This window comes from Pistacia vera, unplaced genomic scaffold (assembly GCF_008641045.1).
Source record: "Pistacia vera cultivar Batoury unplaced genomic scaffold, PisVer_v2 Contig35, whole genome shotgun sequence".
In the NCBI taxonomy this organism is placed as follows: Eukaryota; Viridiplantae; Streptophyta; class Magnoliopsida; order Sapindales; family Anacardiaceae; genus Pistacia; species Pistacia vera.
Genome location: NW_022196168.1, coordinates 787519 through 801755, shown reverse-complemented (window position 1 = coordinate 801755; position 14237 = coordinate 787519). Strand labels below are relative to the sequence as shown.

General features: G+C 33.7%; 1 protein-coding gene and 1 pseudogene across 1 annotated transcript; both read left to right on the top strand.

The window, feature by feature from the left end:
- The first annotated feature begins 924 nt into the window (after positions 1 to 924).
- On the top strand, positions 925 to 3839 carry LOC116139332 (peptidyl-prolyl cis-trans isomerase FKBP17-1, chloroplastic). The gene is made up of 5 exons (XM_031425013.1): positions 925 to 1270; positions 1655 to 1777; positions 2972 to 3088; positions 3255 to 3425; positions 3538 to 3839. The coding sequence occupies exons 1-4, from the start codon at positions 944 to 946 to the stop codon at positions 3336 to 3338; spliced, it is 651 nt and encodes a 216-aa protein (XP_031280873.1). The 5' UTR covers positions 925 to 943; the 3' UTR covers positions 3339 to 3425; positions 3538 to 3839.
- A 3558-nt stretch (positions 3840 to 7397) lies between these two features.
- On the top strand, positions 7398 to 11264 carry LOC116139280 (annotated as a pseudogene).
- The last annotated feature ends 2973 nt before the right edge of the window (positions 11265 to 14237 follow it).

Below are 14237 nucleotides of genomic sequence, written 5' to 3'. Positions count from 1 at the left end.
TGAAATTTAAAAGAAATACCCCTATAAAATTCCATAAGTCTTTGTAGGTTTAAAATATATCAAATACACCCATGTGATCTAGGCAAGAAATCGCAAATCAGACGGCGACGAAGACAATGATCGACAGCCAATCGGAGTTTGGGGTGATGGGGGTTTTGATATGGAGATGAAGTTAATGTTGATGGTGGTGTCATGTGGGGTGTTTGGCGCCGAATCAAGGAGGAAGTTGCCAATTTTCACAAAGGAGATAGCGGTGGTGACAACGATTGACGACTAATCATACCTCGGGATGATGGCGGTTTTGATGTGGAGATGAAGTTGATGCCGATGTTGGTGTTAGGTAGGGTGTTTGGCTCCGAAATCGGTCGGAATCAGGGTGATTTGAAATCCAGCAAAAACGTCCCTAATTACATTAGTTCCTATAGGTTTAAATTTTAGCAAAAACACCCCTAAAATTGAAAATTAGTTCGTACAAGTTTGAAGTTCAACTAAAACAACCCTATAATCTAAATCGGATTGGAGAGGGCGTCAGTCACTGGTCCAAACAGTGTGGCCACTTTGATCGGTTGCTCCAGTTCGGTTTTCAGAACACTGGTTTTTCCAAAGCTCACTCGCATTCAATTCCGAGTGAGCTTGGGGCTGCTTTCACCCCTAACTGTTACTCTTTGATTTTCTGTTAATATTGATCATGTTTACTCATATTGGAAGATAGAGAGGAGAAGAAAAAGGGAAAAAAAAAAAATTTGTACTTTTGGTGTTGTAAAGACGAAAATGTCCCTATGGCGTTAAAGTTGCCAACTTGATGATAAAAACAAGGGCGTTTTTAATACTTTTTAAAACCGTGAATGCATTTTAAACGTAGCTATCCCTTCGGGGTTAAATAAAAAAGATCCTCATCTTTTTATTCGCTTGCTTACACTCTCTTCTTTTTCAAGATGACACGATGATCCAGTGCTTCGCATCAGTACCACCGCTCCATGCTTCTCACCATCACTCCCTCCATTTTCTTCCTTCTAAAATCACTGCCACGTTGCCATCTTCTTCTTCATCTCCATTCTTATCAACAACAACAACATCAAGAAGAGCAGTTCTATCTTTCCCCATCATCACGACCACTTTGAGTGCCTTAACTTTACCATTCTCCTCTCCTACTTCTTCAAACGCCGCATCCGCCGCCACCGTCGAGCTTTCCGAGCTCCCGAACTCCGGCGGCGTCAAGGCGCTCGACCTCCGAACTGGGTCGGGCCCAGTTCCCGTTAATGGTGACCAAGTTACGATCTTTAGTAAAATCTTTCAACTTAGTAGTGTTTCAATTTCTGCTTTATTTTTTAAATAAAAAAATTAGAATATCTAATTGTTTTTTTGTGATTTACTCTTTGTGTTGTACTTCTGTTTAATTTAATTTAATTTATTTTATTGCATATTTGATATTGAATTTAAGCATGATTTTTAGTTTTTGAATGTAGGGATTCAAAGTAAATTTGATTGAAATATTTTCGATAACTGTTTTAGGAACATATTGTTGGATACAGCTGAGAGTTTTGAATTTTATTTTAGTTTTGAAAATTATTTTCGGATTAGAAATCAAACGAGGTATGAATGAGTGTTACAGGATTAGATGCTTAATTGGGTGTTTTTGAATGTAATTGGAAAGGTTGCAATACATTACTATGGAAGGTTGGCAGCGAAACAAGGGTGGCGGTTTGATTCAACATATGATCACAAAGATGGAAGTGGTGAACCGATTCCTTTTGTTTTCACCCTTGGGTCTGGCAAAGTAAGTTCTTTCACATTCCTTTATTGGGAAATGGCTATGGTACCATTGCTGGAAATTGATTATCTAATGCAAAATGTTCTAGTAGCATAACATAGTGTGATTGTTATTGAAATATTGTTGTAGGTTGCTAAATCATTTTGTGTGCCTAAATATCATAACATGATTGTTGGAATACTTGCCATTGTGGTTATTGTGCTTTGCCTCTCCCACATTGTGTTTTATTCATGTTGTCTATCTGCGAGAGTATTTGTATTGATGGATGAATGGCTACTTTGAGACATAATTCATCAAACTGATTTCACCTTTTAGTTTGAAAAATAGACCAAACTTCTGTGGATTTTTGACATTAGTCGTAAATCTCCTTGAAAATTCATTAGAGACCATGATGTTTGTCTATAGTTAGCTCAGCCTTATGAGACTTGGATGATTTTATACATTTATATATTTTTTATTTGCTAATTTTGTAGTGTCTTTATTGGCAAGGTTTTTTTTTTTTTTTGTTTTAATGAAAAGGTGAATTTCTTTTGCTTTCATTGAGGTTAGGCTTAACTACTGGTAGACTTGGTTACAGAAATAGGCAAGGAATTTTCTTTCAGAATAGTATTATGATTAATTTGATAAATTTTCAAGAGATATTTTTCAAATTTTTACGATTGAAGAGAGGTTGCTGCCTATCTTTTAAACAAAAGTGTCAGTCTATATTTTTGTTAAATATTGGGGGACGGGTGAGTAAAACTTCCTTCAATGAAAACTTGACTTCTTGTGAAATCATACAGATTTTTGTTCCCTGAAATGGGAGAAGAGGACTCATTGAATGATAAGTGATCTATTTTCATTGCGTGTAGTTGATGCTGATAGTAGATTTTGGGTGAAAGGGAAGAACTGGCATGTCTCCTATATGGGAGAGCCTGGAGTTGGTTTCTTCACACTAGGACCTTTTCCACACAAACTAAAACCATTTTGACAATTGGTCGTAAATCAGCTCTGATATATAAGCCCTTCGCTTGTTTTCTTCTCTTCTTGTGTGAGATTCATTGCCTGCTCATTCACAAATGTATTCAATATATAGGTTAATAGTGTAACTTTCTTTGTGACTTGCTTTACCTTTATTTTTTAGAAAATGACATGAAAACTGTATAAGATAATTAAATAAGAAATTTTATGATATTATATGTAAATCAAAACTTTGAGCAGGTAATTCCTGGGATTGAAGCAGCTGTAAGGTCAATGAAAGTAGGTGGAATCTGTCGAGTCGTCATTCCCCCATCGCAAGGATATCAGAACACATCACAAGAACCACTGCCACCTAATGTATATATTTTCTTCTCTTAACTTCACACTTCAATATTACTTCTTTTTTGCTTATTCTTTATGTGCCATTAAATTATGCACTGCTTATTGACTTCGCTTGGAATTTGTTTTTGGCTTGATGTTTGCAGACTATCTATATTGACTCTCATTTTCTACTATGCTATAGTTTTTTGACAGGCAGAGGCTGTTTACTACCATTTTCAATCCGACCCGTCTTGCCAATGGGGAAGGCTCCACATTGGGGACTTGAATTTTTGATATTGAGCTGGTCAGCCTGAGGCATTAGTGAGATCAACTTGCATGATTCTGAAAAATTGCTTCTCATGCTCGATACAAGGTAAGCAATATTAAACGCTTTAACTTGTAGTTGAAAACCAAGATTAAAGCATCCGCATATTTATATAATATATATATATATTTTTTTTTCAGATTATGATTGTTGGTTGCAGAAATCCTATGCAGAAACAATAGTTTGCAAGTATTCTGTGATATCTGGCCGATGCCAATGATCTTTAGCAAACGAGTAAACACATACAAACTATACATTGTCTGCAAAAAGAAAAAGAAGGAAATTACAAAGCTCTTTATCGAGCACGAAAAAAATGATTCATTATTTTGATTGAATTACTGTCTTCGTTAATATGTTGAAATCTTTATAGTATGCATCACACTAGAAGTTGATTGAATTATTTTTATAGCTAAAGATTCATTTATCTTTTGTGTTAGTGAAAATTTACATGCAGGTTAAGTTTGTTTTTTCAAGTTACGTTCATTTTTTATTTTTTTTATTTTTTTGTGAGGATATGCGTTAAAATTGTCGAAAATAGTAAGTAATACATGTCATTACTCTATTTTAAACAACTTTCAATAAATGATGAGTGTATGTGAGTGTGTTTAATCATAGCATGTCAGCATTGTGATGTGGGATGTCAAGGTTGGATAGACATACATACAACCATCTTGTAGAAGAATTTTATTTTAGATTTTAAAAAATATTAACCTTAGAATCTATTTGAGCAAAAAATTGAGATGTGAATTGCTGGAGAAAACTAAGGCTCCGTTTGGTTGGTTTTTGGAAATACTATTATTAGTATTCCTAAAAAAGTTAAACAGTAAAATGCCCAAAAACTCACAATATTATTCAACTTTTTTTAAACTCCCTAAATTTGTTAATTTAGTCCATACCCGTAAATATTTTTTTTGAAATTGCAAAAATACCCTTAAACCTACATTATACCAGATTCTGGCCACCACTGCCAGAAGTTGGTCGGAATCTGATATAATGGCGCACTACCGGTTGAATCTGCCGGTGGTGCATCGATCTAGCCTTTTCCGGCCAGATCCCTGGATCTGGCCGGAAAAGGCCAGATCTAAGGCCAAAGATCTGGCCATTGACGGTCAGATCTTAGCCGTAACCAAACGTCAACGACGGCCAACATATGTCGTCGTTGACCATCAACGACGCCATATCTTTGCCATCGTTGACGAGCAAATGTGGCCAGATCTGGCTGGCAAAGGCCATATCGGCGTACGATCGCAAGATCCAACTGGTCATGCCCGATACGCAACTCTGGCCACCCTCTGGTGGTGGTGGCCGGCTGTGATTATTCAATGGTAGGTTGGGAGTGTTTTTGTTAACTTTCAAAGTTTTATTATAGGGGTGTTTAGTAAATAAACAAGCATATGGGGTATTTTTATTAATTTTCAAATCCTACATCGTAATACCCGCTCAATTCAATTTTTTTTAACTTTTTTCAAAAAACTTTTCTAAAAATGCAAAAAGTGAACCGAACGGAGCCTAAGCTATGACATATATTTCTTCTTTCTAAACATAAATCTTAAGGGTGTATTTGGTTTAGGGATGTTATATTATGAATGTTATATTAAATCAATTTGGTTAGATTGAAATAAATTGGTGGGTATGTTATATAGATTACTGAATTGTCCTTCTTTTTTAATATTATTATTTAGATTATTAATTATAATCCCTCTACATTTGAGAATTTAGTTAAAATACTCACATAATAAAAATTTAAAAATTAACAAAAAGACCCTAGCCACCCAAGCCGCTTCCAGTCGTCGGCCACCGTCGTCAACAGCCATGGCCAAAACGATCTAGTTGGTTGTATGTCAATCTGGTTGTAGATCTGGTCGGAATAGTTGTCGATGACTACGTATGTGGTCGTTAACTACCATGGATCTGGCCGTTTTTTGCTAGATCGGTGCACGGTCAATCGAATCCAGTCGGTCATGTATTGTTCCAACGTCGAATGCTAGTAGTTGGTAATGGTGGCCAGCAGTTGACCGCCAACGATGGTGGCAAAATCCTATCACTAGTCTTGGATAATTGTTTTAAAGTTTAAAGTGTATTTATGTACTAAAAATTATATATATAAAAATAAAATAGTCTATGAATATTTTTGTAAACTGTTTTCAAAATAAAAATATTATTGTTTAAAAATTTTAATAATTATGAGTGAAACTGTGATAAAATTAAGATTAAGAAATAAATTTTAATAATTATGAGTAAAATTGTAATAAAATTAAGATTAAGAAATAATCTTAAAATACGTAACCCTACAAAATCTTCCGTACAAAGGTGAATTTTACATGTCAACATAGAGTTGTCAATTGATGAATCTTTTGAAGTTGATATATATATATATGTATATATATATATATATATATCGAGAAATCATATCCAAGTTCAGATTTTGATGGAAAATCTGACACCTCAAATTTCCGCTCAAACAAGACGTACGTGTACCACAGTGGATCTCATCCTTCATCTTCAATCCATTTGATGTTTTTTTCTTTTCTTTAAATGAATTAAAACAAAAAAAAATTGAAATAAGAAGCAATTAATGAATGTTGGTTTTGGTTCATGTGAATGTGTGAATATATAACGTAACGGGTGGGGCAAAGTGACACACACCAATCTCCATTTCTTTGTGACCAGAAATTTGTCACATTCTTTGCATTATTTTTTGCACTTTTTACTTTACCAAACTCTTAAACACCCCAATTTATTGTAATTAATAGTTAATAGGTAATGTGAAAATATTTTCTCAAAAAAAAAAAAAAAAATTTATTTGTTAATTGAGGTGTTTGAATCAATTTACATATACAACGATTAATCTTAAAAAAAATGCTCCCAAATTAATGATGATTTTATGTTAAAACCATTTTAATTTGCCCTTTACTTGGATGGGTGGGTCTCATTTCTCATTTTGCTAAATTTACTCTAAAATAACTCCACCATTCTCACTATTATTTTATGTGGATTGGTGGATTAGGATGAATAATTATTGATGAATTTGTTTTCTATATTTAATAGATTTAATTTTATTTTGATTTACGTGGATAGATAATATGGAATAAGTAGGCATTTAGATTTAGTTTCATATATTTATATGAATTTGTATAGACATTTATAAAGGCAGACCTCATTAGATGACCGCGAATAAGAAAAATCAAGTTAAATCTTTATCGTATTAAAAACTGAATAACACTATTTATATTGTTTACCAGAATAATCAAACGAAAATGTGTATCTAAAAAAAGTTATAAGATTTACATTTGAGAATTATCAAGTATATATGTTATTCTTATTTTAGTTGACACGTCATATTCTAACATTATTATTAAGCTAACATAGGGCAAGGGCATCACAATATTGTTTAATTACTTGTAATCAAAATATTGACCCACAAACGTTATAAGATCAAAATATCCATCTGAAAATATTATATGATCAAAGTATTGATCTAAAAATGTTACGAGATCAAAATCTTGACCAAGAAACATTACGAAATCAAAATATCAACCCAAAAATGTAATAAAATCAAAATATCGACCTACAAACGTTACAAAATCAACATATTGACTCAAAAATGTTACAACATTAAAATATTGAGTTGAGATGTTACGAGTTCAAAATATCAATCCAAGAATGTTACGAGATCAAAATATTAACCCGAAAAAGTTGCAAAGATCAATATATTGATCGTGAAACTTTACGAAATCAAAACATTGATAAAAAAAAGTATCTTTGGATGATCGCGTAGTTTGATAGGGACTCTCAGATGTATTACTTAAGAGATTCTGAATTCGATTCTCTTCTTGATTGTTAGTAGGGATAGTTATTGGAGTTCTTATCTGATCAATAATTACAAGATTTTGAAAGATTAATTGAGGTCCATATTGAAGTGACTCAAACATCCATAATCATAAAAAAAAAGAAAAATGTTACAAAATAAAATACACTATCATTAGCCATTAGCCCCCACGATGCTTCGTATTTTTGTGCTCCACATTGTATTCCAAAGTATGTGAATTCTCCCTTTTCTTAAGTTCCACTCAATTACGCCCACCTTTCTCTTTCTTAAATCTCTCTCTCTTCTTCTTCTTCTTCTTTAAACCTCATTAAACCTCAAACTTTACTTCCTTTTTCTTCTTTTCTCCTCCTTTAGCACTCAAATCAGAGTGGGAGAGAATCATTTTTTAACCCAAAACAAAGAACCCAGATCTTAATTTCTTTCATTTTGCCCCCAAAATGAGTCAGAAGCCCCTGATCTACGCCTTCGTCTCTCGGGGCACCGTGCTTCTTGCAGAATACACTGAGTTCAGCGGCAACTTCAATTCCATTGCGTTTCAGTGCCTGCAGAAACTCCCCGCTTCCAACAACAAGTTTACTTACAACTGCGATGGCCACACGTTTAATTATCTTGTCGATAATGGTTTCAGTTAAGTTTCTGATTTTGATTTAGATTTGGTTGATGGGTTTGATTTGTTTTTGTGTTTTTGAGGTCGTGTTTGGTTTTATGAGGATGGAGATGATTGAATTTTAAATGGGTTGTTCTGGATTTTGTATTTATATGTTTGTTTTGAATTTAAATTGGAATTTTTGAGAAGCTGAGCAGAGATTAGGGTTTGTAGTTGAAGATTAGGGTCAGGTTATTGTGACTTGAAATCGTAAATTATGAGGACTGAGAGAGTTGACAATGGTGAATTCTTGCTTTTGATAAGCATAAGCTGATTAAATTGATTGAATGAGTATATCCCTGTTTAAAGTACAAAAATGGAACCTTTCATGTAGAAAGGTGGGTGAAAGAGGACGATCTTGTTGAGATTTTATGTGGATGGTTGAGAAGAATTTGTGGAAATTTGTTTTGTAGCCTATTCTTTGTGTATAGGTTTGAGGTCTGGATTTTGAAAAAGGGTTTTGGGAGAAATGTGGATGTCGGCAAAAAGGAGGATTTGGATGAAGATTAACTTCTGCATTAAGTGAGCAACAAGTATGAAGTCCAATCAACAGCAAACCAAATGAGCACCAAGTGAAAGTCTGAAACCTAGATCAATAAGAGAATGAGTTTGGAAATCAATTATTAGTTAGGAGTATTTAATTGTCTGTCAGCATAACATGTAAAAAGGGTATTGAAGAGGAAGCCAGTAAGAATTCTTGCTAATAAAGCAATAGATATAAGGGGGATGCTATCAATGGTTGCTAGCTTCAATGATTGTGACTATGCTAGCTTCAATAGCTGTAACAGTCGCTGGTTACCGTCATGTTGTGTATACAAACCTTTTTTTTCTCTATTTTATTGCCTTCTCACATAAGATTAAAACCTTTCTTTTTAATTCAATTACAAAATTGTCCGTTTACTTTATTGGTTCTCTGGGCAAGTCAATTAGGTAATTTTTTTCAGTGGTTAGTGAAAGAAATGATACCCTTAGGCACAGATAAGCCTGCATTCTAGCCGTTTTGTGTTTAATGATTTTTTTAGAACACATATTTCTCTCCCGGAATCTCTTTAAGCCTAGAAAATAAATAGATTCTGCAATGTTTGGGAATAATGAAGCAAAATCTGACTTTGGACAATCAATTGAAGCTCTAAAATATATTTAAAAGAAAATGAGATTACTTACACTTAATTTTTTGAGTTTTGGAGGAGGAAAGTGCCATCATGGATGGAGAAGACTAGGTTTGAAAAGAAATATTAGGATTATGGGGACATAAGTGGAGAACTTTAAGGCCATTTATTGGTTGGTGAAGCCATTTCTCTCTCTAATTGCAAGGAAAGAATGTAAGTTGGTGTTTGTAGTGTAGAGAAGAAAGAAAAATGAATGTTCTGTGTAATAAAAGTAAAAATATATTTTTGTGTGAGAAAGTAGCAAAATAAAAGGCAAATATATATATAACATTAAAGGGAGCCAGCAATGTCCCAATACTGAAGTTGGCGATTGTCGTCACTATACCTCTTATATGTAGATACCCTCATTTTAGTACTTTTAACTAATTGATCATTGTCTTATAACACACTTTCTACATGTTGTGTTGGCTGTTAAATATTCTTAACTTATTGTTGTTTACAAAATTACTCCTTTCTATGAAGATGTTTAACTGATTTGGTCCTTAAAAGTTCGTTCGTTTCTTTTTTTTTTTGTTCTTTTTTTTTTGTTCTTTTTTTTTTTTTTGGTCAATGATGTGGTGTCATATGGGCAGTATATCTCATCATAAGGTGAACAGACTTTCACCCACTAAAGTAAGAATCTTATTACATGTTTTAGTGCGTTGATGTTACTCATCTTATATTGAGCAATACTGCATTATCGCATCACAGTATTAGCATAATGCCTTAAAACCCTATCACATGACGTTGTAGAGTTCTTGCGCTGCCCATTGGTTTGCCCCAGGTGGATGGTGGCGTTCACTACAACAATTCTGTATTTACACATATACACATGATTAATGTTTGGTCCTATTGCAACTTGTAGTGTGGTAAGAGTCATACTTTGGTGAAGATATCAACTTGAAAGTTATCAAAGAATTCAAACTGTTCATTTAATTGCCTTGACATAAATTTAAGTTTATATTCAAGTGTAAGCTTAAGATTTTGGGACTAAGAAATAGAAGAAACAAGCCCATAATACTGCTTCCACAAAAGCATTTGTAGCCCAAAAGCTTGAATAGAAAAATAGTTAACAAGCTACATGCAAGAGAAGGACCATGTAAACAATCTTCCAAGTTGGCATAAAGCTCCAAAAGTGTAAACAAGTTGGAGCCAGATAAATGTGTTCTCTCCAAATTTGTTAAAATATTCTGGGGAAAAAAATAAAATATGGAAGTATTTTTACAAAATTTTCTAGAATTCTCTTTCTTTGTTTTCTCTTGATGCACAAAAATATCCCAATACTCTATTCTTCTGATCTAGATGGTATTTATACAAAATTAGAGGGAACCATTTAATTGGTCTCCACTTTGTTTTACAATTCACACTTTCTTTTGCTTGATGCTAACTTAGAAGTTTCATGAGGCACTCTAACATGATTTGGTAATCAGTTTTTATTTATTTATGTTTTTAGACTTCAATTGCATTTGTGGAAGAAATGTTATTTTGGGTTTAATTCTTATACTTCTTGGGCCTAAAATGTTGCATTTACACTAAAAACTTGCATTTACACTAAAAACTATGAAAGTTTTTTGTTAGTGTTTTGCCTATTGTTATATTGTTAGTTTACTTCTATATAATGTTGAAATTGAAGGAAAATTTCCAGGCTTTTCACCTTGTGATTTGTTGCCAATATGACTGTTCTATGTTATGGTGGTTCATCTACTGTATACTTTCTCTTTGGAAGTTTCATTAACGTCCCTTGATGTAGAGTCTAATTATAGGCAGACCTATCTGATTTGAAGAATAGTTAGACTTCTCAAGGTCAAGAGGAGATTTCTGATAGATTTTGTGAAATTTCATGAGTTATCTTTAACAATTTAATGATGTTTTATAACAATTTTCATAATTTAAGGGAGATAGTAATTTGTAAGAGTCTCGTCTTTTAGTTAAATTTCAAGGGAGTTCAATGTAATTTCCTTTTTTTTTTTTTTTTTTTTTTTTTTTTTAACCTTTTTTATAATGATAGATTGACTGACTTTTCCATATTACAGCATATTGTGTGGTTGCAGTGAATCAGTTGGAGACAAATACCTATTGCATTTTTGGAGCGTGTCAAGGATGACTTTGTTTCAAAATATGGTGGTGGAAAGGCTGCCACTGCTCAAGCCAATGGCCTTAACAAGGAATTTGGGTATTCTATTCTGCTTAAATATGAAATACACATGCTGGGAATATTTCTTGTCATTGAAGTTAAATATTACCATTCATTGCAGTCCAATTGAAAGCTCATATGCATTACTGTGTTGATCATCCGGAAGAAATAAGCAAGCTTGCAAAGGTGAAAGCTCAGGTTTCTGAAGTCAAAGGTGTTATGATGAGAATATCGAAAAGGTAGAGATGCTTTGTTTATTTGTGTAGAGATTTTCCTGGTTTTTTGTTGCTGGAAAATGTAGTTTTAATATTGTTTCCGATTACCTTGATGGCAGTATTTTTCTTAAACTTTTTGCATCATCTGTTACAACTTTCCCAAATTTTCTTTTTGTGGTGTAAATTGTAAAATAATCACAATTTAGCTAGAGGATGAATGAAAGAAATTGAGAATGTATCTGAACCCTAAACAGTGTAGATTGAAATTCAGAAAAGAAGTGACAAAACTCAATAGGAAATTAAGCGGTTGGTGTGACACCTTGCAAGTTACACTTTAGGTATCATATGATTGTATTTCTAGATTACGTTAGGACATGCATCAAAGCATGGGCCTAATATAGCCTGTGCATGTTGTCTCTTAGACATTGTTGGTGCATACCAAATTTTTGATAACCCTGAATGTTTTGCAAGTTAATCCTGGGTTGTGTTGTGCACAATCATAGGGTCTTTGCACTTAGTCTGGATCCTTGATACTTTGGCATTTCCTTCTCATAGTTTTAAACAAATGACATCTATACAAGACTGCATTGTAGGGGTGAGAAACTAATCAACATGTTTTTACCCGTGTAATGAGATTAGGGCAAGTGTGGTGATTTCAGTAATTCATCTCTTTGACAGTATCTCATAGCATCACTGTTGTTATCATTCTTTCTCCATACCAAGTCAAACAGGTCCTTAATTGCATCCTGACAAACTGAAATGATTACTTGATCTTCTTTTTTCTTCTAGAACTCATTCCGTTAAATACTTTTATGGGGCATGTATGTTTGTCATCTTCTCTTTAGTCATTTTGTGTAGTTTAATAGGTGAAATCTTTTTGCATTTGTGCTCGTCACTATGAAGGTCTTAGGTCCCAAGTATTTTGCACTGACTCATGTAGTTTTGATTGTGATTCATACCTTCACACACAACACTTAACACATGCAAAAGGAGGAAAAACTCAGTCATGTGGTTGTGATATGGACGAAGATGTTGTTCCATGAATAAGATGATATTATGCAGTTACTTGTGTTAACTTCTATTTAGGATCAATTGATTGCTGCATACTTAATGCAGAGTGCGACGACCTTTTGTTGAATTGCAATAATCTGTTTTACTCTCTAACTTACTTTAGATTTCTCTCCACATTCATTTTTATCTTGCGATTCATGAGTATTCCATGGATAATCCTCACAGAAATTAATTGTGGTTTGATGCAGTTTTAGATCGAGGGAAAAGATTGAGCTGCTGTGGATAAGACCGAGAACCTTCATCATCAGGTTAGTGTCTCTCTCTCCTTTGTACATGTATGTGTTTGTATACATTGTCTTTGACTTAGATCTCCAAGAACTTTAACGAGTAATTTCTTTCCTATGAGATAATGGCATTCTTTTTCAAGAATATATCATTCGAAACAACTCTTTAACAATTTTGCTGGAAAAATCACTTCTCTTGCAGGCACAAGACTTTCGTAATTCTGGGACCCAAATCCGGAGAAAATGTGGCTGCAAAACATGAAGATCAAGCTGATAGTTCTCGGAATACTGATTGCCTTGATCCTCATCATAGTCCTCTCTGTTTGCCACGGCTTCAACTGTGGAAAAAATGAGTGCTGTTCTTCAAGATGCTTGCTTTGTTTGTTCCAAAGCTTTTGTTATTAATATTGTGAGAGATAAAACATATATATGTCAAAATATATGATCCTGAATTTGTATTAATAGTAAAAAGTTAGCAATTTGCCAACATTTTTTACAAGAACAACCTTTGCATGTGAATGAGACCTCAACTTTTGTTGAATCTTGAGAATCTTTTTGGCAGAGACATCTTCTTGTTTGCATGAAGCTTTCTGAAAAAAATGTTATTGTTGTAGTAAATGTTATTTGTTTTTCTACATTAACACATTCTAGAGGAACTTGTTTGATGAACCAAATTTGGGCCAAATTCAGATAGCTTTTGATAAATAGCTTTAAATTCCCTGAATTTATGGTAAAACCAATTTGATATTTTTTTACAATTTACCTTGTGAAAGAGCTTGGTACTTTATATTAGAGTCACCTAATTTAAAAGTAAGAAAATATGTTCACTAAAACAATGTTTTAAAACCCAACCCAAGGTAAACTTGAAATGGTTGGGTCTTGGATTGACCAGTTTGACCAGTGGTCAAACTGGTTTCTAAAAGTTTGAAATTTAAACAAATATTCTTAAAATTTTGTAAATCCTATAAGTTTGAAATATTGCAAAAACACCTTAAACATCATCAAACATCATCGTTTATGTCGCAAATAGAGTTTGTTTTTGGCAATAACACACTCTCCATCATTACGAAAACACTTCCCTCACCTCTTAACTAAAACCCATCTCACCCCTCCCTGATTCGCCTCCCCAATCGTTGGCGACAGTAAGATTTTTTCGACGAAATTGTTTTGCGACTTCTGATCGATTAACTCATCGGAATCTACATCTTGTTACTATTGCACTCATCAGCAGTTTCTCTTCAAAATCCCTAACATTCCAGTCTTCAATTTTCGCGGATTGATGTGTAATTTCTAAGATTTTGAATAATAGTAAAATTTGTAACCCAACCCGACGAAGGCTCCGAGGCTCGATTGAACCGGTTCAACTAGCCTGGTCGACCGGTTTTAAAACAGTGCACCAAAATATCAAATACCCTGGTATCTCAAACTTCCATTGACCATTAGCAAACTTCACTCACAGAACCAAAATCATTTACAACTAGTCGACGGCGGACTTTCATACAATCAACCAATTATAGATGATCCTATTAGCGGATGTGACATACATATGCCCTATCTTACTTGCTCAAGGCTTGAAATCCATTATCAAAAGAC